Source organism: Poecilia mexicana, unplaced genomic scaffold, assembly GCF_051168715.1.
Source record: "Poecilia mexicana isolate PSO_F unplaced genomic scaffold, ASM5116871v1 scaffold_7, whole genome shotgun sequence".
Classification (NCBI taxonomy): Eukaryota; Metazoa; Chordata; class Actinopteri; order Cyprinodontiformes; family Poeciliidae; genus Poecilia; species Poecilia mexicana.
In genome coordinates this window covers 2,209,273-2,233,345 of record NW_028263376.1, presented here as the reverse complement: position 1 = coordinate 2,233,345, position 24,073 = coordinate 2,209,273, and the positions used below count along the sequence as shown (strand labels likewise).

Here is a 24,073-nt window from a genome sequence, read left to right as displayed (position 1 = left end):
TTTCAACACACTGTGAAAGTCATAAATCTGTTGTGTGAAAGTGAAGCTAAATGCTTTTTTTGCTGAGTCATTGCAGCACTGGACATCAAATTAATTTCTCAAAGTGGCTGCAGGGAGAATCGTCTTTTAAAATGTCTTTCAGACAGATATCTCTGCCAAGGCTCCGCTGGGCAAACAGACAGCCACATCTGACCCCACAGAAAGACTGAATGGGAAAAGGACAGTCTGTGTTCTACTGTGCTTACAACACCAATAATGGTAGCAGAATGTGATACAGTAAAACAACAGGATTTCCAGAAAACGCTGAGTAAGCAAGCTGCGCTTGTAAGGCATCTCTTACCTATACATGGGAACAGCGACAGTCTGCTCGTAAAAATCCCAAGTGCACAGCAGATCTGTACGGGAGAGGTTAGTGGCATAAAACCTCCATGCAGCCTGCAGGGAAATAGTTTTACTTTAGCGTTCAATCGAAAGCAGAAAGCACAGAATTTGGTCTGAATATGTTGTGATGAACTCTTTACCTTTATCAAGCAAAATAATTAAGAATATTAAAAATGTAAATTTCAACTTTATTTGGAGAAATAAATATTATATTGCAAAACAGGATTTGATTAAATCATATGAAGATGGTGGAGGCAATGCCATAGATTTTGATGTTATGAATGGAATGTTAAAAATAAAATGGCTTAAATTGTGTTTGCAGAATCTAAATTCTATTTGGTTTGTTATTCCCAGTATGGTCTTTAAAAACTTGGGTGGACTTGATTTCCTGTTAAGATGTGATTTTGATCTTAGAAGATTACCAGTAAAACTTTCAGATTTCCATCAACTGGCTCTTTTGTATTGGAAGTTCATCTTCAAACACAACTTCACTCAACATAACACTCCAATATGGAACAATAGATACATATTGATCAATAGAAAATTCTTTTTTATCGAGAATTGGTTTCGTAAAGGTGTGTGGGCTGTTGCTCACTTTTTGGATGCAAATGGTAACATACTATAGCATTCTGAGTTTTATGATAAATTTCAATGATATTGTACCCAGGCAAAATACAAAAAAATCGTTAAAGCCTTCCCTCGTCAGCTTGTATCCATGGTCAGACAAGATTTAATGTATTCTAAGGTTTGTCCTCGTTTAAGGACTCTTTTGATTGATTTTTGTGACAACAAATGCAATAATAAGTTTATAAGAAGCTGTTTATCCAGTTATTGTGCCACGGATGTGCTTAAAAGAGAGTATATCCTTAGAGACTTTAACAAAGAACAAATTAAAAGGATTAGATCAAAATATTTATGTTTTCCACTTCCTTCCAAAACAAAAGATATGCAATTTAAAATTTTAAATAAAATTTATCCAACTAACAACTTCCTGAGACCCAGGTTTAAAATGGATGTAGATAAGTGTGGATTCTGTGAAAAAGTTACTGAAGATTTAAATCACCTGTTTTTCACGTGTGAAATGGTTCAGTCTTTTTGGCAAGATCTTCATCAGTTTATTCTCAGCCATGGTATACAATTAGCAGATATAACCATACAAGATGTTAAATTTGGTATTTTCATCAATGAGCACTTCACTGACTATGGAATAAATAATGTTTTATTGGTAGCTAAATTTCATATACACAAATGTCGCTTTTCTAAAACCATTCCTAACTGTAGACAGTGGATGAATGATTTAAACTTGTTTTATAAATCTTTATGTCTAGTAAAGTCAGAAAATGCGTTTAAGTTGTCCAATTTTTTGAAAAGTTTTATACTTATATATACTTTTTATTTATACTTTTATATTCTGTCTTTATTTATTTATTTATTTATTTATTTATTTATTTATTTATTTATTTATTTATTCTTTTTCTCTTTTCCAGTTGTTGTTTGGCTCTGGTGACACTGTGTTCTGTGATCTTATGATGTATACATTACGGTACCTTTATGGAGCTGATTGTATATGTTTATATAATAACAATAAAAAAAGAAAAAATATTGTTGTGATGAAGCTTTTCTTTAACTCATACCTGGATGAGGCCTGCTGCAGGGTTACGGCGCTTCTCAAAGTGTTTCTGCCTGTGCTGCTCCTGAACTTTGAGGGCAAAGCCAGAGCCCAGGATGCCCTAATAAGAAAAAGGTAGAGTTTAATCTGAAAGAGAAAGTACGTTACACCCTGAAATAATCAGCTGTACTCCTCAAAAACATGTCAGACCTTCAGTACATTGAAAATTTAGTCACACAGTCTGTGTGGTGCGCCTAAAAAAATGCCACCACAGTATTTTGTTTTTTTATCATTTTGAAATATTTTTATGTATTTTCTAAAACAATTAACAAATTACATTTTATTTGCAGTTCGGCATGTTAATCTGCCTGTATTTATAGTGCTTTCCTGAGGTGGGGACGGGAGCGGTAATTGCGAAGCGGAACCTTTGTTTTGGGGGGCGTTGCTTCCAAGTTGGTTTTGGGATGGACTTCCGGTTTGCCTCAGACGCAATCTGGATGTCAACATCATCGCTTGGTCGTTATTGCTGACTTTTGTTTATTTTCTCTTCAGGTCAGTATACGGTTAAAAGAAAACACCAAAACTACCGTGTAAGATACTTAACATCTTAACTGACCAGAATATGTCGTTTAGTTAGGTTTTTGTTCACTTTTTGGCCAGTTTTATCAGGCGAGGTTAACGTTGACTCGCTCTGAGGGCCGTTAAATCTTAACGTCTCCATGTTGGACAAGTTTTATTTTGTTTTAATATTATTCAGTTAAAGTTAGTTAGATGCAGTAAAGCTTTGTGGCAATTGACTTGTCGTGTCTAATGCACAGGCCGTGGTTATCTTCATCTGGGTGGGGGATGGAGGTGTGAGAGGGTGATGTGAGGTTCATTGTTGCTTGTGAGGGAAATACACCAAATTTATGAGACCATGGCAATGTAAAACATTAACATTAAACACTGAAAGGTTTGTCTGTTGAATAAAAAAACTCCGCAATCTGGATGTCAACAGCAGCGCTTGGCCGTCATTGCTGACTTTTGTTTATTTTCTCTTCAGATTGTGTGTCATCACTGTTACAGCAGTCCTGACACCCGGGACCTGTAGCATCTGCCTCAGTGTAATAAATCTAAATGAATTGGTTCTGTAAGGTCCGAAGGTTTGAGAAGGAACACTAGTCAAGAAAAAGGGTCCATGTTGATAAAAAAACAAATAGAATTTAACTGAATACTAAAAATGTTGAAGTACTGGACTGAAATGAGTGAAACTGTAGGTGATTTACTCTGGGGAGAAATTCAACCTTCATGAAAGCACATCCAGAGAAATGCCCTTGGCAAAACTAGATCTACGGTCTCTAATGAAGACATAAAGCAGCAGCATCACATCAACAGGAACTCAGTCAGTGTTTGGGTTTAAAGCTTTCCCCACAAACCAACACACTCACAGCAGGAAGGGCAAAGAAAGCCACCCCTATCATGCTGAATGCAGCTCCCAGCAAGCGTCCGTTCCACGTTTTGGGAACTTTATCACCGTAACCGATGGTGGTGAGCGTGATCTGATGGACAAAAGTAGAAATAAATTATAAAAACACAAAAATATCAATCTAATTCAGGTGTATTGATCAAGAGATCTCTTTGTAAAACATCATTCACATTTTTTCTGTTTCAAAACATTTATTTTCAGTTCCAGTTTCTTTGTTTCAAACTGTTTTCAGTTTCAATTTCTTTTTTTCTTTCTTTTGAACAAACATCATGGCCCCCTTTAAAACAGCACAGTTATTCTGCCTTACCAGTCCCCACCACAGAGCATCAGCGTACGTCTCAAACTCCTCATTGGACTCTTTTTCCACAGAATAGACCAAGAAGGAAGCCAGGATGAGGCACAGGAAACCAATATACCAGGCTGTGATGAGCTCCTGCAGGGGAAAACAGTACGGTGAGCATCAGGGGACATAAAGCAATAAAGTGGCATCAAGACAGGAGACTACTGTCGACTGGTAAAACAATGAGCACATAATAATATTGGACACAATAATCTGAGCCCTAAGCCCTAAGTGGCGTTTCATAATGTATTTATTTCCCTTGATCACACACATCCTGCTTCAACTTATCGCCTCCCATAGGGTGCGTTCACACTGCAGCCTGAAGTGACTCAGTTCCGATTTTTTTGACGTAATGCAACCTGTATCCGATCTTTTCATGGCAGTGTGAACAGCACAGGTCGGATTCTTTTTCGAATCTGACCCATATCTGATACGTATCCGATTCTAATGCGACCTAACGTCCAGGTCGCATTCAACCGAACTGAACGTCACTTTTTCTCAACAAATCTCACTGTTCTGCGTCCTGATAAGCGCAAATGGGAAGAAAAACAACAACCATGACGGATTATATGAGGATTAAGTTGTTAATATGTTGCTCCGGCCGGATAACAACTTCAAATATGTAAGCAAAGCTCCACTGTTAGCCTCCATGTTTACTTCCGCAAACACTGAGCACTTCTTCTTTTTATGGCGGTTGGCAGAACACTGAGAACTCTGACGCTATGGCGCCCTCTACTGCGCAGGCGGGACACTTTCAGGTCGTTTGCCCGTTCAGACTGCAGAACGCATACAGGTCGCATTTACTGGCAGTGTGAACAGCCCCGGCAAAAAAAATCGCAATTGCCAAAAAATCGGAATTGAGTCACTTCAGGCTGCAGTGTGAACGCACCCTTAGAAACAGCAGCAGCGCCTGTTAGTGCAAGCCAGCCATCCGGTTTGAAAGCACATTAAATATGTTTCCTCTCCACAGCAGAACTTTATGTGTCAGAGTGGACACAACTGAATGCAGTGGCTTTTTGCTGTAATAAAGTAAGAAAAGTTAAAAACTCACAAGAAGTTCCAGTTACCTAGAGAAAAAGATTGTAAGTTTAATTCCAAATTTCTTCACCAGATGTAAATGCTCACCAGATGGATTTATTATTTCCCAAATACAAGCTGATTAAATTATGTTTATTTCCATTTTATGTGTTTAAAAAGACTTAGAGAACATCTCTACAACACCATACCTGCTGTTTTACAATGATGAGATAATTTAACTGATAAACAATGTTAGCAAAAACATTTCACTAATGAAATATTTCAATAATTCTCAGTAAAACAAGCAGTCCACTATATCCACCGTTTCACAGTTCTGTATTTGAGAATTCACCAACAAGTTTCTGTAAGACGTGACGTCCAAATTGTTTGGAGAAAACTTGAATATTCATGGTTGTTTTTGTAAAGTTTAAGAAAATACAGTTTAGGACAGTCTTTCCCAACCCTGGTCCTCAAGGCACACTGTCCTGCTTGTTTTAGGTATTTCTTTCCTTCAGCCCAGCTGATTTCAGTCGATGACTGATTGATTAACAGGCGTTTGCTGAACTGCAATCAGTTGAATCAGGCACATTAAAGCAGGGAAACCTCTAAAATATGTAGGACAGTGTGCCTTGAGGACCAGGGTTGGGAAACACTGGTTTAGGAAATTGAAATATCTTGGTGCAGTGCTGCTATTGGCTGGTATTTACCAAGCAGAAAATCCATTAATTTCCTTGGAGACTGATTGGCTGAACCTCAAAGAGAGGAGATAAGGAAGATAGCAGGTATTAGCGTCTGTGCTAGCGCTAACGTATGTTACGGTATATTTGGTGTCTGAACCATTAAAATAGGCAGTTGTAGGTATTTTTTGAAGGTGTCTCAAATAATCATGGATTAGCTATTCACAGGCATTTAGTTTAGTCCCTAACTCCTCTGAATACCAGCTGCCCTCTTTATGTTGAGAAAATAAAACCAGTATTACTGCAAAATCAGACCCAAATCCCAATACGACAGGTTTCAAAGGAAACAGACTCCAGAAAAGGTCCAGCTACCTGAGCCACTATTTCCAGACAATGTGTTCATTTAACAAACTTTTTCTCAACATGATGAGACAAATAAATTGATGAATATCTGGAGAAACAACGCCTTATCTTCAAAAACCCAAAACTATATTTGAAGGACATTCTTTGCTCAGCTTCTTTTGACTTCAATACAAAGTACATAAAAACAAATCCTTTGGTAAACTTACACTTACAGCTGCAGTATGTAACGTCTGTAAAAAAAAATTTTGTTACATATTTGTTGAAACTGTCACCATAGTGACAGTTTGTTACTCTGTAAAAAAAAAAAAAAAAGCATAACATAAAAAAAAATCAAGCTCCTCAGCCTTTTTCCAGTGCTAACTGATCAAACAACCAATCAGAGCGAGGAGGTGGGTCTTAGCGCTGTTAATCACAATCTCATGTGGCTGATCATCTCCCCTCCCCTTAGCCTCTTGCTCTCTGCTAGGCTGCAGCTAGCATAGTCTGTTGTGAATGCTAAGGTTAGTTAGCATGGCCAGTGATGTCAGTGGATAAAGAATTGTTTCTCCACCTTTAGGACATTGAGCAGCAAGTGCATGAAGATGATTGACAGCACTAAGACTCTCCACTAGGCTCTGATTGGTTGTTTTTGGTGCATTTCTTCAGATTGCAATAGCAGCTCAGGGAGGAGGTGGAGGAGACCGATGTTTTCACAGATTACCTGTCTCATAGCAAACTGTCAGGACATGGTGACAGTTTTAACAAATATGTAAAAAACACTGTATAAAGTTACGTACTGCAGCTTCAACGCCTAGCTCACCTTGCTGTGGGCATAAACGACAGATCCGAGGAGCTTCCAGGTGCCTCCACGGCGGTCCATCCGAAGCATACGCAGGATCTGCAGGAATCTCAAACTCCTGATGGCCGAGGTGGCAAAGACATTCCCCTGAGATCCGGCTGCCAGCACCGACACGGAGGCAATCAGCACCATTATATCTGAGGAGACAACCACAAGATGATATCTGTGTATAATAATTAATCCTCTTCTATAAAACAAAAGACTATTGTGAACGTTCTTCAAGGATTCATTGAGGGGAACATTGAAATAAAAAACCAAAAAGTCTGAGTTATGTTCAGGGTAAAATAAATGACAATACAAACTTGATTCCTCACCTATGACACAGAAAGGCTTTCTGGCAAACTTTAACCTCCCCCTCCATCCTCTGTAGCGACAGCAACATCCAGCGGCCCATATCCGCACAATGTACTCAACTCCAAAAACCACAATGGTCACAATCTCCTGCAAAGCAAATGAAAAACCAGGGAACAGCAGAAAGTCTGTTATGTGAATATGAAGGTGAAAAGAGAAATGAGCTTGTCTACCAGACTGCTCTAGAGTTTAATGCTTATTTAGTTATGCAATTATCAAAAGATTAGGAACAGTCTGAGTTTATTTGCTATTTCTTAAGAAGTGTTAAGGAGGACCGTTTCCCAGGCTCTTAAAATACAGAAATGTTTCATTTTAAAAAGGATTTGTTAAGCAAAATTCACATTTTGCATGTTTTTATATTTCAATTTTAGTCTCAACTGCTTCTAAAAACAGACCAAGAGCATTAAAAATACATTAAATCATTTTTTTAGCAATAAGTTAGTATTTTTAATGTCTGAAAAATTAGCTGTTTCAAAAACCTCCTGATTGTTGAGTCACACTGTGCTGTTACCTAGCAACCCAAGCAGAGCTCCAGCACGTTTGGTCAGCTGGTTTTACTGTTGTGTTTGATGGCTACTGGAAAAGACAAATGTTCTGTTGTAGGTTTACCATCCACAAACCACTTGCTGCACTTGTTGGTTGTGCAGGAGGCTCCACTTATGTTTTTCAAAGATGTACAATTGAGCTCAAAATATGCTGAACTGAGCAGAGTAACATCCCCTTATCTAAGAATGATTTTGTCTGAAACGTGTTTATAATAATAAACACGTTTTATTATTATAAAACATGGCAGGTGGTAGATGACTGCACTGGGTTAACTCGGGGAATCTTATCTGTCCTTGTGTCAATCAACTCCAAACCTCTTCTTTGTTCTGTCACAATTATCGATTTATTTCATTTTGATTATCATGCTCCAAACTTTGCGAGGACTGACCACCCCGCTCACCCGCTTCCTCATACACACACATCCAGCACACCATTCTTTCCCATTCATACTTGATGACAGTCACGCCCACATCGACACACCCACCACCAGGTGTCAAAGCCATGTGTCAGATCAGTAACTTATTTCATTCATATGTCTCTTGTAGAGCTTCAGTGAAAACGTGTTTATTATTATTATTAACTCTTTGGTGCAAAAGACTGATTGACAATCGATTTATTTACTGCATGTTTGTGTCTGTTAAGGCTAAGATGGAACGGCACTGAAAGCAGCACTTTAAACCATTCAGACTATGAACACAACGGAGACACAATCAGATGGCTGATTACCCACGATAATAACTCAGAAATAGTCTAAATAGTTTGGATGTATTTTTATTTCTTTCCTACTTACGGAAAGTTTCTGTTTATATCATAGGTTTGTGGTGCCTTTCTATACTAAAGAAAAAGATATAAAACGTCAGATATTTCACAACGAGATATTAACATTCATGAAAAAACTTTACATAACTTTATATTAAAGCAGAAAGTACGGCGGCCACCGCAAGAAAGGCTTACAGTATTCAATTATGCCGCATGAACTGAACGGAAAAGAAAAAAAATTCCCCATGTCTCCTGGAGGGCTCCGTAATAAGCTTCTTTGTGTGCTTTGGAGTTTCTGTGCTGATAAATTTTTTTGTGAAGCGATAAAAGCTGGTAGCTCTTGAATTGCTACAAAATAAAGCTGTATTTCCTTCAGCCCACTGGCTGCAATGTTGACACCTTGAGATGCCATGAGACCTAAATTCTGAACATCATGGCATGGAGTCCATCCCAGTTTTCCATGTCTGGCATATAACCATTAATTTTATCTTTTAAACTGGTTCTATTGATCCTGTGTCCAGACAGAGGGATAATCAGTAGCCCAGCATCATGACCTGTTTGTTCTGAAGCTCCTGCAGCTTCATCTTCCTAACATGGCTCCTCCTCACCCTGACTCTCATCCTGACAGGAGGAACCACAGAGCTCTGTTAGGTTAAAGCTCATCTTCTGAACTTGGGATATTTTTCCTCCAACAGGTTCCAGAGGAATCACCTCAAACCAGATGTTGGACTGGATTTTATTTCACTGTCATTTGTGAATGTTAGAGCCTCATTTTCACAGTGGAGCTATAAAGGTTGAGAAAGGTTATTATTTTGGAGAAAGTCTCAACAACATCAATATTTCCACTAAAGAGGATTGAAAAAAAGTTTGATAGAGGAAAAGCCTCTCAGACTCTGAGCTCAAAGCGAGATGTCAGAGAGCACCAAACTACTTTTGTCTAAATATAAATTTAATTTCACATAATTATCGCGGTAGAAGCCATTTGTTTGTTAATGAAACATATTTACCATGTTTGACGTTTGTTGTAAATGACGTGATACTCACAGACAGACGAGGTAATTAGTCCAAGTTTGTCGTTTATTGAACGTTCAGAAACTACAGCGGCTGTGAAGAGCCAAGACAAAGGTAAGCAAAGGTAAAACAACCCAAACAGGTGATCAACTCTAAACCACTCCTACCTCTTTGTCCGTCTCTCTTTGTCATTTAAGCACACTCATTGCCGTGGCAACCGCCTGCGCTCCGCAAGCTGAGCAGAGATTGTCACCTGCTGCCAAGATCAACTCAGACCTTCTGCAATTGACGTATTGCAGCCCTGCTCTAGTAAAGCACGAACAGTTCATAAATAATATGAAATGGTGGGGGGTTAGGGACCCTTCTTATTAACTGATTAAGTCATGTTTTAGATTGTTCTTGAAAAACTAATCAGTCACGGCTGATTAGTGGGTGTTCTCGTGGCTGCACAGTGAACCCACTGATTTTTTACAGCAGACAGCCGCTCCCCTCTCTTGCAGGTACTGCGTACCCCCGTTAAATCTTTTAGGGGTACCATAGCCCCATACTTTCACCCCTGGTCTTACTGTTTGTGACGGAGGAGCCGTCACGAGCTGGGACTTAATTAGGAGTCCGTGTCAACATGCGTACACATAAACCTACACAATCGCTAATTTACTTATTTCTGTTAAAGGTTGAGCTGATGCGGTTCATCGTGGTGCACACGCGGTGTTCCTGCTTCCGTTTGCATCCATCCTAACCTGTTTTCACTTCCAAACACTTTCCCAGTTTTTGTTTACAAGCAGAGTTATTTCCGGGTGTGGCGCGCCAGGAGTCAGGTGATGACGTCATTGGAACATACCGAGTGTTCTCTATTAAATTGGTTATTGTATTTTTGATTACAAGTTCTATTAAATTGATTATTGTATTTTTGATTACAAGTTTATTTATTTTCCTTATTTTGATTTGTTTTGTATCCTTTAATAGTTCATTTGAGTTAGAAGTAATTGTTGGTTTTGTTTGCTTGATTGGTCTTTCTGTGGGCGGAGCCTGTGGCTTTAAAAGCAGGGCTCTGCGCCACAGGGAGGCAGTCTGTGGCTAGACTCCTGCCATATCATAGTGAAGGTGATGGACTCTTACCTTGAAGGTACTGTTGTTTTGTCTGTTTTTAACCTGCCTGGACGTCCCTGTGTATATATTCTTCACCTGCCACCTTTTTGCTCACTTGAAGAATTGAATAAATGTCACTAAAGTGATATCTGGCCTTGGGCAGTCATTTTTTTGTTTGTCCAAGCATAAGAGGACCCCGCCACACTGTTAAATATTGTTTTACTGATTGCAGGTTTTTCAGTTGTTCTTTTGACTGTGTAGCTGCTGTATTGTGCCTGTAAGTATTTTGCATGTTTACGTTAATTAGGTGAATTTATTGCCAGATTATTTTTTTAATTTTGCCAGATCACACAGTAGCATTTATAACTAATGCAAAAAATAAACAATAAATCCAGGCAATTGGCAATGACTGGCCCCATTGGTATAACTAAATGATAATGGCGAACCAACCGGACATTGTGGTGGTGGATAAAGAACAGAGGAAAGCCGTTGTAGTGGATGTAGCAATACCAAGTGACCACAACATCAGGAAAAAGGAGAAACTGGAGAAATACCAGGGCCTCAGAGAGGAACTGGAGAAGGCCTGGAAGGTGAAGACCACAGTGGTGCCTGTGGTCATCGGGGTCCTCGGGGCAGTCACCCCCAAACTGGAGCAGTGGCTCAAACAGATCCCAGGAACAACATCAGACATCTCAGTCCAGAAATGTGCAGTTCTAGGCACAGCCAAGATACTGGAGGAGAACCTGAAGCTCCCAGGCCTCTGGTAGAGGACCCGAGCTCAGAGGATGAAAGAGACCACCCGTGGAGGGTGAGAAGGGAATTTATATATATATATATATATATATATATATATATATATATATATAAGAGGTCACCTTTAATTAGTTTTTATGGTGAGACTACATCAGTGATACAAGTCTTATTCTTATTTAGGTTTCCTGCTGAGTGTCCATGAGATCAGATGACATAAGTTGTCATTGTATAATAGAGAACAGACTCAGAAGTGAGGGAGGGAGCAGCTTTTCACAGTATTTACAGCAGTTAGACTTTGAAAGTTTCTGTAGCTAAGGGTCAAAACACAAAGCGGCACATACCAAGATGTACAAAGCGTTTTCTGAGTTGTCTTTATATTCTCTGATGGTGGCAAACACTGACAGGATAAGGCAGGAGAAGACCAAGAAGAAGCTGCAAAAGATGAATGAGAGAAGAGTTAGTTAATTAGTTAGTACAACCACAAGAAGCACAGTTTGCTTCAGCAAGGCGGCTCAAGGGATTTTCTACTCATCACATTAGCACGTACAAGAAAATATTTGCAATTTTTTTCAAACTTTTTACCAAGAGATACAACACAAATTTCTAGAAGAAATTCCAGTATCAAAACCTTCACTGTTTTCAGTGAATGGTTATTTTATAAATTAAACTCTGGGAGAGGCTGTGATTGACGATCACGTTTGAAAGGTTTGTTGAAACTCCAGTAAGTCACTGGTGTAGAATGAGAAACAGCTGCTGCTTTTGAGTTCTGTAGTTAGCATGGCTCCAACAGGGTTTTCCTCATAAGGCTCTGTGACCAGATTGTTGTGCCGGATTGTGGCAGTGTGGAAGAGTTTATTTTTGTCTTACACTTTCTGATATGAAACCTTTAGCTTTGTTCTCTGAGTCTGCAAATATCGCCACTGATCAAATAAACTTAAAATGTTGCCTGATAGTTTTTTGAGCTGGTAATGTAGTTCTAATAGCAACAATGTAGTTAGATATGCTGTCACTATTAGCCTGTAGGTAAAGAGTTAGTAAACCTCTAAGCTTTTGGTGATAATGACACCTTAATTAAAACATTAAGGTTAAAATAGGCACCATGCATCTTCTGTAACATTAAAGGCAGAATATACAAAAATATAAAGGTACTTTTAATTGATCAAACTTTATCCAGTCTATTTTAAGCTTTTCTTTCAACTTTAGCTCTTTTCTCACTTTTTTCAGCATGTTCCATGACATCATATCAACCAGAGCAAGCTTAAAAAAATACAAAATAAACATTTATCTACAGTCATGGTCAAAAGTTTTGAGAATGACACAAATATTATATGTTCACATGATCTGCTGCCCTCTGGTTTTCATGTGTGTATGTCAGATGTTTTCATCACATACAGAAATACAATTGCAATCATATGAGTAACAAAAGCTTTTATTGACAGAATGAGTTAATGCAACAAGTCAATATTTGCAGTGTTGACCCCTCTTCTTCAGGACCTCTGCAGTTCTCCCTGGCATGCTCTCAATCAACTTCTGGACCAAATCCTGACTGATAGCAGTCCCTTCTTGCACAATCAATGCTTGCATTTTGTCAGAATTGCTAGGTTTTTGTTTGTCCACCTGTCTCTTGATGATTGACCACAAGTTTTCAATGGGATTAAGATCTGGGGAGTTTCCAGGCCATGGACCCAAAATCTCTATGTTTTGTTCCCTGAGCCAGTTAGTTATCACCTTTGCTTTATGGCAAGATGCTCCATCATGCTGGAAAAGGCATTGTTCATCACCAAACTGCTCTTGGACGGTTGGGAGAAGTTGCTCTCGGAGGACATTCTGGTACCATTCTTTATTCATGGCTGTGTTTTTAGGCCAGACTGTGAGAGAGCCGACTCCCTTGGCTGAGAAGCAACCTCACACATGAATGGTTTCAGGATGGTTTGCAGTTGGCATGAGACGAGACCGGTGGCAGCGCTCACCTCGTCTTCTCCGAACAAGCTGTTTTCCAGATGTCCCAAACAATCGGAAAATGACTTTACCCCAGTCCTCAGCAGTCCACTCCCTGCACCTTTTGCAGAATATCAGTCTGTCCCTGATGTTTTTCCTGGAGAGAAGTGGCTTCTTTGCTGCCCTCCTTGAGACCAGGCCTTGCTCCAAGAGTCTCCGCCTCACAGTGCGTGCAAATGTACTCACACCTGCCTGCTGTCATTCCTGAGCAAGCTCTGCACTGCTGGTAGCCCGATCCCGCAGCTGAAACACTTTTAAGAGACGCTCCTGGCGCTTGCTGGTCTTTCTTGGCGCCCTGGAGCCTTTTTGGCAACAATGGAACCTCTCCTGGAAGTTCTTGATGATGTGATAGATTGTTGACTGAGGTGAATCTTTCTAGCTGCTCTTCCCTGTTGGGCCATTTTTGTGCAGTGCAATGATGACTGCACGTGTTTCTTTAGAGATAACCATGGTTCACAGAAGAGAAACAATGATGCCAAGCACCAGCCTCTTTTAAAGTGTCCAGTGGTGTCATTCTTACTTAATCATGACAGACTGATCTCCAGCCCTGTCCTCATCAACACCTACACCTGTGTTAATGGAGCAATCACTGAAACGATGTTAGCTGGTCCTTTTAAGGCAGGGCTGCAATGAAGTTGAAATGTGTTTTGGGGGATAAAGTTCATTTTCTAGGCAAATACTGACTTTGCAATTAATTGCTGTTAAGCTGATCACTATTTATAACATTCTGGAATATATGCAAATTGCCATTATAAAACCTGAAGTAGTAGACTTTGTAAATATTAACATTTGAATCATTCTCAAAACTTTTGGCCATGACTGTACATTAGATGAACAGAATCTGAAATATAAGAAACAGGGGAATGCTTCAGTAAAGATGTAAGACCGGACTTGTGAGGTGAAATCATCTGATTATCTACTGTACACTAAGCTTTTATTTCCTTATTATTTTTGCTAAAAAAAATATATATATATATATATGTATATATGTATATACTCTACTACTACTACTATAGTATGTATGTCAAACTGTGTCATTCAAGGTATCCTCATAAATTCAGCTAAAGAAATGGGCACAGTAAGCTTGCTAATAAAAGAAACATGCTTTGTGGGGTTAAATTGACTGAATTTCCTGCTGTGTATTCTCTGAATCCCTTGAGTTGTCTGCTGGTTCTGACTTTTTGTTTTGCAGTCTGGAAACACAGCCTTCCATTTCCAGTACTCAGACTTGTCACTATGACTTCCCTAAACACAAACACTGCTTTGTAGTGATATCACTGCTGTCAGACTGCTGCCTTGCACTTTGTGATACTGTAAATACATATGATACTCATTATCTGAGTATCTATGATGTCACCAGGCAGACATTTCACAAAGTCAGCAGAAAAATCAACATTCAGTTCGTGAAACACATAAATTGCAACAAGTGGCAGGGAGGAAGGCGTTTTGAAATGCAGCAGAAGACGCAGCTGGCTGCAGGATGAAAATCGTTCCTACCTCGACCTTGCTGAGTTCATCAGCAGCTGCTAGTCAGGAAGCCTGTGGATAGCGGAGAGGGACAACCTGCCTCCAGCGCCTCCACACACCTCGACTATCCATCAGGCTACCGTCAGCTGAGCACGGCTCCAGAAGATTGGAGTCATCATTAAGTGGAAAGCAGAGTCAAATCAAAGTCTTGAAAAATGATTTGAAGTGAACTAGAAAGATATTTTTGCAGCAACACTTTGATAAATCCCTGTTGGGTTTGTAGCTACAGCTAGCTCTGCTTCACATAGCACTAGGAACAGGGGAAAAGTTAGCCTGGCTTTTAGCACATAAATAGGTCTTAATGTGTTAACATGTTTTGAAAACAAAATTGATTAAGATATATTGTAATATTTTTTAGTCTTGCTTGCTCAAGTTACCATGGAGCTAAAATGCTAAATCCTCTAGCCGAACTAGCATCCTGAGCTAATGCTAACACTCACATACAAATATGCAATCTAAGCTAAATACATAAATAACTCAGGTAATGCAAAGACATAAAGTGTATAAACCTTAAGAATTTTTTTTGAAAAGTATCATCAGTATAGTAAGAATAGTATAGTAAAATTATCAGCACAGAAAATTCTAACTTTTTATGGGTTTTTATAGTTTCTGAATTATCAATGTGGGTGAAACGTGCTGAAGAGGATGAGCTGATGTTGAAAATGGATTGATGATAAAAATCTCATTAACAATATCATTATAAGTTCAGTTTCACTTTAAAAACATTACATCCTATGCCAACATTTCACACTGTTTCAGACAAAAACGAACTTAAACATAAAAACTTCTCATTCGTCTGTCCAGCTAAAAAATGCTGCAGCAAACATGAGCATCCACGTGTTGTCTGGACCTCAGGAATGTGACGGTAGGCTGGTCAGGGTGAAGGGTTGCTGTTGTTGCTGAACCGTTTGCTTTTCCTTCTGGGCTGCACATGGTGAAACATTGATCTGTGGCGCTCAGCACAACGACGCCGGGCCAAACGGCCTCATCACTAAATTTAGACTGCAACAAACCCAGCAGGACTATATGGAGTAGGTTTCCACTGACCACACACAGAAACATGCAGCAGCAGTATGTGGTCATCTCATGACTTTCTGAGGGATTATTTCTGCACGACACAGCAGTGATAACACAGAAATGATTTAATAAAACCAGCCACTGACTGGTTTTATCTGTTGAAGGAAAATGAATTTCTTTTAAAGCATGGGCAGAAAACTCAGGGGGATTCTAACCCCCCGATCTTGGAAAAGTCTAAATTGTCCCCCCACCAAAAAAAAAAAAAAATCAAATACATAAGAATATATCACTTTTAATACTCAACTTTTGCACCGAGAAAATGCTAAGTTTGTAGATTTTTTTTTTAAATAAAAAGACTAGATACTATAATAATTATATTAGGACCAGCAGAGCAGGACTAGAGCTCCTCTCAGCCGACCTCTGTCCTGTGAAACACTCAGTCAAATCCTCGGCCTATGGCAGCCAACATCTGTCTCCTGTTTGTCCTCGCCTTTATTTCTTCCCACAGTTCTTCTTCAGATTGCCAGCTCAGCAAAACGTAGAACTGGATCACGTCCTCAATCTGCCTCCCACATTCACTAAACAACGTGATTCTGCTGCCACTGATTGATCACAAACTGCAGTCTCAGTTCGCCTCCTCCTTACCGTCTGTTTCCATAATGTTCTTCCGTTGAGCTCTGATGAAGACCTGAGATAATCTGGTTTTGCTGAAGCTTTTCTCCCACTCAGCAATCAGGAAGGAAATCAGAGCAGGAAACTGAACTGGAGAGATTTCAGATCCAAATATAGTCTTCAGATTCTTATGAATGGAATTTTTTCCAGTAAAAAAAGAAAATATTAAGGTCAAGATTTAGATTCAGATTAAACTTTCTGGATCAGTTTGTTATCTCTTAAATAGATTCTAATCTATGACATAATGACAGGAAAAGATGCAGAAGAAGACATTTCCTGAGGAGAATTAGAATCCAGATTCTACTAAAATATGACTTTATGAACCTTAATGCTTCAACAGCCATGACCTCTAACCTCTAACGCAGGGGTGGGGAATTATTTTTTCCATGGGGCCACATGAGAAACAGAAAATATTGTGGAGGGCCGGCCAAAAGGCTGATCTCAATTCTGCATAATATGAACTGTACTTCTTTGTAAAAAGCAGTAAATAGCATTGTTTTGACAAGCTGGTAAGAGTACAAGTTATAATTAAGCAATGAAAACATGAGGTTGCTTTCCAAAAAATGTAATTTATTCAAGCGAATTTCACAAAACAATGGGAAAGGCAATTAATCCCTAAAACGGCATCATAAAAACACGCTAAACATGCAAATAAAAATAACCACAATACAATTAAAATCATGCACAACTCAACCATTTAAAACTTTTTACATTTTTAAGTTATTTTTTCTTGTTCAGTGAGAGAAATCTAGTCTCTGCTGGGCTTGAACGAGTGCATCAAAATCAGGTTGAATGTCTGAGGTGGAGATGCGAAGCACAGCTGACAGATGATCGTCAGTGAGAGATGATCTGTACCTGGATTTCATGAACTTCATCATTGAAAATGTTTGTTCACATATGTAGGTAGAGCCAAAGAGAACCAACATCTTCTGAGCATGTCTCTTCATGTTTGGAAAGTTCTCCTCCTTGAGAGAAGAGTAGAAATCCAGCAGAGATCCTGATTTAAAGAGCTCTGCCAGTACTGCATCAGACTGCAGGTCAATGAGTTCCAGCTGAACATCACTGGGTGCATCATCCACACTGCAGGTAAAGGGAGAGGAAATCATGTGCATTTCATCCTCGATTGTTCTGAGATCTTCAAATCTCCTTGAAAACTCACAATGCAATGCTCCTAACATGGATGAGTACCTGCGGAGGTGATCGGCTGATGGTGTGACTTCTTTCAGGGTTTGCATGTGAGTGAGATTGTTGTTCTCCAGTTGGCTTGAAAGAAACAGCATCTTTTTCATGAAAGCCTTCACCAGGGTGTGCATTTCATGAACAAAAAGGCCCCTGCCTTGCAGTTTGGTATTCAGGTCATTCATCAGTGCGGTCACATCAACAGCAAATGCAAAATCTGCCATCCAGTCCTCATCTGAGAGCTCTGGGATGTCTTTGCCTTTCATCTCACAAAACTCTCGAATCTCTGTTTTCAGATCCCAAACTCTTTTTAGCACTTTGCCCAGGCTGAGCCATCTGACAGGTGTGTGGTAACTGATGTCACTATGCTCAGACCCATGGTCCTCCAAAAGTGCGACAAACTGTCTGTGATTCAATGCCCGTGCCCTGATGAAGTTTACTATGTTACTAACAACATTAATAACATGGTTCATTTTTAGCACTGACTTGCACAACACATGTTGGTGTATAATACAATGCAAAAATATTAATTCCTGATCTGTGTCGATTTCAGACACTTGCATACGTTTTAAAAGTCCCACATTTTTCCCTGTAAAATTTGGACAACCGTCCGTTGTGACACCTGCCAGTCTGTCCCATTTCAGTCCCAGTGTGTCCATGCACGCATTCACCTCCATGAAGAGATCGCTCCCTGTAGTTGTTCCTTTCATCGACCGCATTGCTGCCAGCTCCTCCGTAATCTTGAAGTCCGGCGTTATCCCGCGGACAAATACAAGTAACTGGGCTGTGTCACGGACATCACAGCTTTCATCCAAAGCCAAGGAGAAAAAGTCAAAATTTGCCACTTCACGTTGCAGCTGAAGCTCCAGATTGCACGATATGTCACGTTCTTGTATTTCTCCCCGTGTTTCGTCTCGTAATGCCGACTCAAATTGTAGTCCTTAAACACGGCGATCTGCTCCCCGCAAACTAAACACACGGCTTTACCTCTCACTTCAGTAAATAAACACTTAGCAGTCCAATTTTTGTTGAAAACCCTGCATTCGGCATCTACCTTTCTTTTTTTAGAATGAGCAGACATTTCTGAGGGCTAAAGTCGTCTTGTGACTTGCTAGTGACAACGATCAAATCACGCACATGCCTCAATATACGTTTTGCGTCATCATGTACGTAAATAAAAAACAACTTCAAAATAAAATCAATGCAGCTTCAGTCCATGCATCAGGTAAAATAAGAAAATATGTTTATTTTGTAATTTCCAATTAACGTTACACGGGCCGGTCAGAGTCAATCAAAGGGCCGTATGCGGCCCGGGGGCCGTACAATGCCCAGGTTTGCTCTAACACAACCCATGGCTTTCTTTACAAATAAATTCAGACAGTTTCAGTAAATGAATCTTAAAGCAAACAGTCATGGAGTTCAAAACAAACCGGCCAAAAAGAGAGAGATGGCTGAAAATGTGTAAACGCACAACAAATTTATTTACACACACACACACACACACACACACACACACACACACACACACACACACACACACACACACACACACACACACACACACACACAGAGCAACACAGATGATTTCATGTGGTGTCTGACGGCCCTGAGTGGAATCCAGACCCACAGCTTTGGAATCAACTACAACTCCAAAGATTTAATGGATTCTCTACTCCAGTATACAGACACGTGCTATACAACCAAACTTCTAATTTATTTGATCAAATTTAGTTTTTTGCACAGAAATATACAAAAAAAAAAAAGAGCTAAGTACACTCACTGACTGGAGCAGTCAAAGTTTAAAGGGAAGCACGTCTTTGGATGGGCTACTGAGACGAACTTCACTGAGCTTCTCTATGATGACAATAAAACCTGATTTTGACTCTGACATTAAGGACGCCTCAGTGTAATGCACAGCATCACCAGCAGGAGGCGGGGCTTGACTGAGGAATGAGAAATGTCTACCAAAATGGTTCCTGCATAACCAAAAAACACAAACACAAACATAACTCTTGAAGCAGTTAGGTTTTATTTTTATTTTTTCATCCAGACCAAGATTTCTAGATTTTTCCAACAGTTTTTAGAACATTCTGGAGATTTGAGGTTTTATCCTGTTCATGCTGAAGAAACTTGGTTTCAGGTTAGAAAAAGCTTTTTCAGTGCTTTTCTTTTAGCATCTGATCTAAAATACATCAGTTCTGTTTCAGATTATGTGACACTATAGAAGCATTCTAAGATTAACTAGTTTACAAAAATAAAATTCAACATAAATTTGAAAAACTTTTGTTAAACTGTTGTTTAAAAACCACATTTGATTTCAGATTCAAAGCTGCCCAAGCAACTGTCAGTAGATATGTTAGGAAACACACATATTTTTCTGTATCTAGAAATGAATAAAAACAAATTCCACCTTCTTCCAGACTGTGTAAGAACTCCTGTTCTAACTTCCCATAGCAGCTAGCTATGCTGCAGTGCTACCATTAGTTTGTACATAAGCTGAAAACATGAATTATTATTAACAGTGCTACAGCTCTGCTTATCAAACAAAACCTGATATTTGCTGCTGCTGCTGTTTGTAAAGTTAGAGGCTGTGTGGCTGCCATCGGCGGCAGTTACACAGTTTGGTTTAATTTCATGATTTTAAGTTGGTGTAGACAAAGTGATGTAAAATATTTTATGTTTATTATAAGTTGTGCAGAGGTTACCGGAGTGGAACCAATGTTTAATTTGCTGTTTCATTTAGGCACATATTTTTAGTTACACGCTGCACTCTGTATTTGGCAGCATGCTTTATTTTTTCTTAATTGATGGAGAGGTTTGGTGAGACACCGAGGCTCATAGCTGGGCTGCAACAAGAGGCTACATGGAGTTTCTGTATTAACCCTTTCACGTTGAAGCGGCCAATGAGGTTCACATTTTTGTATTTTAGTTTTGTTTGCAAATAGAATGTTTAAGAATTTGTCGAGTTTGTTAGCCACAACTTCAGGAAGAAGTCTGAAAAAGACGTGACTGATGTTTCCACATGATAGCTTTATAAATCATCAGGGCTGAAGCAGCGAGTTGGAAGATTAAATGAAGTGTGAGGGTTATGAATAATTCATAAAACAAACACACAAAGTTGTGGTTTGCTGTGCAGAAATCCTTTGGAATAAGATTGAGATTGAATGTTTTCTGTGTGAAGCTTCACTTTGCGACAGCGCTGCTTTGTTCAGTTACATTTACCAGTAAGATCACATTTTAATCACCTGAATCCCATTAGAAACAGAAACATTCAAACAAAGAACAACACTGGTCAGCAAAAGTCTGCCAGAGAGCAAAAAGACTGTTAAAAAGCTGCTTGCTGCTACTGGAGCAGAAAACCGTTAATATTTCAAAAGTCCCCCAGTAGTGTGTGTGTGTGTGTGTGTGTGTGTGTGTGTGTGTGTGTGTGTGTGTGTGTGTGTGTGTGTGTGTGTGTGCAGGGTCTCCAGGATGCCAGTGGAGCCTGATTGCTGTTGTGGCCATTTTCTCTGCTGGTTGCCGATCACAGTTCGGTATCTGACCAAAGCAAAAAGCGACGGACGCTTTGAAACAAATCCAAACACGTTTTCATCTGAGCACTGTACAAATACAAACCACAGGAGGTTTAAACTACATGAAGACACTCAGGAGCTTTTTATATTTTATTATATCACAAACAAACTTTGATGTATTTTACGAGGAAATTTTGTGATTGGTCACATAAAGTAATGCATGTTTGTGAACTGGAAGAAAATAAACTATGGTTGCTTTTTTGTAGAAAATAACAAAGAGAGAACATTAAATAAGATGCAGCATCATGAAGACAGATTAGTACAGGAGATGATAAAGCAAAACAATATACGAAATAAATCTCACAGCTCTGTTCAGTCAGTCACTTGAATGTGGACTTTTAGTTTCTGTCTTTCCTAAAAAAAATAAAGAAAATGTTCAGTTTGGCTGAACTGCATGTCAGTATGTGTAAATCTGAGACAACGCTGTGATGGCAGGAGGGCAGGAGTACTTAATGAATTAGAATTTTTGTATTTTTCAGCTCTTAATTTGGAAAAACTGAGTTTATAAATTCATTAAAAGTACATTGAGTGCTGAAGATCCGAGATGCAAAATATCAGGAGGCGTGAAAACTTTTCCAAAGTTCTGCATGTAGATATGAGGTGTCTAAAAATTAAAGAGAGTTCAAACATATTTATTTTTAATTATGAAAAGCATTAGGGGAACCTTGAGTTATAATTCTTCTGACTATTTTAACAGATTTAATCTTAAATTATTGCGCTACATCTTTAGCAAAATATCCATCTGCTGTTTACTCACTCATTTTGTTTCAGAAAATGAAATAGCAAAAGACAATTATTTAAATAGAAAAAACAGATCACAGACTTTAAAGTCTCTAATTACACCATTATTACATCATCATTGATGACACACAACTTCCTGTTGCTTTTTCATCATCTCAGCAGATGGACAGAGCTTCCTTCAGCTTAATGCAGGAAAGACTAAACTTTTTTGATCCAAGATCCAAGAACTCAGCTTGACTTGATGCAGAGCTAAAATGCCAGAAAACTAGATGCAACTAATCAAACCTCAACCTTAACAGCCTCTTAAAGTCCATTAGTACGTTTGCCAAATACAAACAAAAATCTGATAGAAGAAAAAATATGTGTATGATTTCACTTGCAGTAGGTGAGATTACTGTAATGGCTCAGTCATTACAGTAATCTCAAATAAGGCTGAGTCTTATTTCCAGGCTCAACCTGGAAATAAGACGTCATCAAATCAAAACTCTTCTGACTCTGCATGTCTAATATGTAGTCACCTCAGGTCATCAGGGATCTGGTAGCTAATAAATGTTCTCAGCAGCAGATTTAAACTATGAGGAGAAAGATTTAGTTTCTTTGCTCCTTGAGCCAAGATCCACCCTGGGAGCCTAAAATGTGCAGAATTTTACAGTTTAATGTTTTGTTTTTTTTCAACTGTTTGTTTAATCAGTTCTTTTCTTTGTTCAAAACATTTTCTTTCTTTACATGCAGTGTCAAAAATATATATATTTTTTTACTGTAATCCCTTAAACTTAGAAGCCACTAATACTGAATGGAGGAAAATAAATAAACAACTTCTTCATGATCAGAACAAACCTTAAACAGGAAATAAGAACCCAGACGAACTTAATCCTGAGTCACAAAGACAAGAACTAAAGTGCTTGTAGCCGTTTAAACCCCATAAAGCTTCAGTTTGACTGCAGAAAGCGGCAGCTGGATAAGTGTGGAGTCATTCCGGAGCAGAACCTCTGCGATGTTCGGACAAAAGTACCGAGGCGGCCCGGAGCTGTCCGCACTGAGCGGTGCTGAAAGCTGCCGCATCATGACAATCAGCATGAAGGAGCAGAACTGGAGGCTGAAACAGCGAACAGACTGACTGCAGGTGAGCAGAGACTCTCCAAACTCCACCAAGCTTCCCCCACCCCGAGTCAGTCAGAAAGGCCACGATAACCGACACAAAAAAAAAATTATATATATATATATATATATATATATATATATATATATATATATATATATATATATATATATATATATATATATATATATATAGCCAAGTAAAACTGGAACAGCACTTACACGTAAGCGTGGTAGACGAACGCCCATCCCCGCGGTCTCTCCAGCGCGTTGTAGAGAAAACTCTGTAGTTTCCGGTAGCTGGCATTTTTCTTCGACGGTCTGGGTCTCCCGCAGGAGATGCTGGACCTGGGTTTGCTGAGGATGCCGCCCCGCTTGGTGCTCTCCGAGCCCGCAATGAGCAGCGCCCCGTCCCTGGTTGATTCCGGAGCGCCGGGGTCCAAGCCGACAAAGCCGACTTTGTGCTTTTTCTCTCCGCCTTCAGTTGGGTAAACCCCGCCGTTGAGAGATTTCTGCACCATCCTAAAGTCGAGGCGACTCTGAGGAGGAGTTGTCGGTGTCCTTGCCGCGGGGATGCATCACCGGCTGAGGGGTGTGTGCTCCTGCTGCTGCTGCTCCTGCTGCTGCTCCTGCTGCTGCTGCTCCTGCTGCTGCTCCTGCTGCTGCTCCTGCTGCTGCTGCTCCTGCTGCTGCTGCTGCTGCTGCTGCTGCTGCTGCTGCTGCTGCTCCTGCTGCTGCTGCTGCCGTGTCGGTCCCTGCAGAAACCCAATGTGTGTCCTCCTGTCTATTTATCTTCCCTTCCGGCAGCCTGACGGGCACAGCAGGAGGCATGCACATGAAATACAGTCATGATCAAACTAGAAGTAATGGCTTTAATGACTAAGACGTGCATTAGGATGTAAATTCAAACCCAACATGCAGACCAGGCTTTCTGTTCTGGTTGCTGATGCAGAAAATTGTCAAAAAATCATTACAAGTTGTCAATATGAAGGAAATAACAGGTATCAGTCTACTTTAGTCTACTTTTTAAAAGTATCTGCTCTGGTCTTAAAAACACAGCCTGATGTAAC

At 39.6% G+C, this 24,073-nt stretch overlaps 1 protein-coding gene and 1 pseudogene across 1 annotated transcript in view; both read right to left on the bottom strand.

Moving 5' to 3' along the window:
• kcnq2a (potassium voltage-gated channel, KQT-like subfamily, member 2a) overlaps positions 1 to 23,741 on the bottom strand; it is a 35,162-nt gene extending 11,421 nt beyond the window's left edge. Inside the window, exons 1-8 of the mRNA XM_088006873.1 lie at positions 23,226 to 23,741; positions 11,541 to 11,631; positions 7,005 to 7,131; positions 6,652 to 6,827; positions 3,763 to 3,888; positions 3,418 to 3,528; positions 2,016 to 2,111; positions 341 to 435 (exon numbers count right to left, since the gene is read on the bottom strand). Of these exons, the coding sequence (XP_087862999.1) occupies positions 341 to 435; positions 2,016 to 2,111; positions 3,418 to 3,528; positions 3,763 to 3,888; positions 6,652 to 6,827; positions 7,005 to 7,131; positions 11,541 to 11,631; positions 23,226 to 23,524 (1,121 nt within the window). The 5' untranslated portion in view covers positions 23,525 to 23,741. The remainder of the gene's footprint in view (positions 1 to 340; positions 436 to 2,015; positions 2,112 to 3,417; positions 3,529 to 3,762; positions 3,889 to 6,651; positions 6,828 to 7,004; positions 7,132 to 11,540; positions 11,632 to 23,225) is intronic.
• Positions 17,117 to 18,321, bottom strand: LOC106910133 (general transcription factor II-I repeat domain-containing protein 2B pseudogene; annotated as a pseudogene).
• Positions 23,742 to 24,073: the final 332 nt, after the last annotated feature.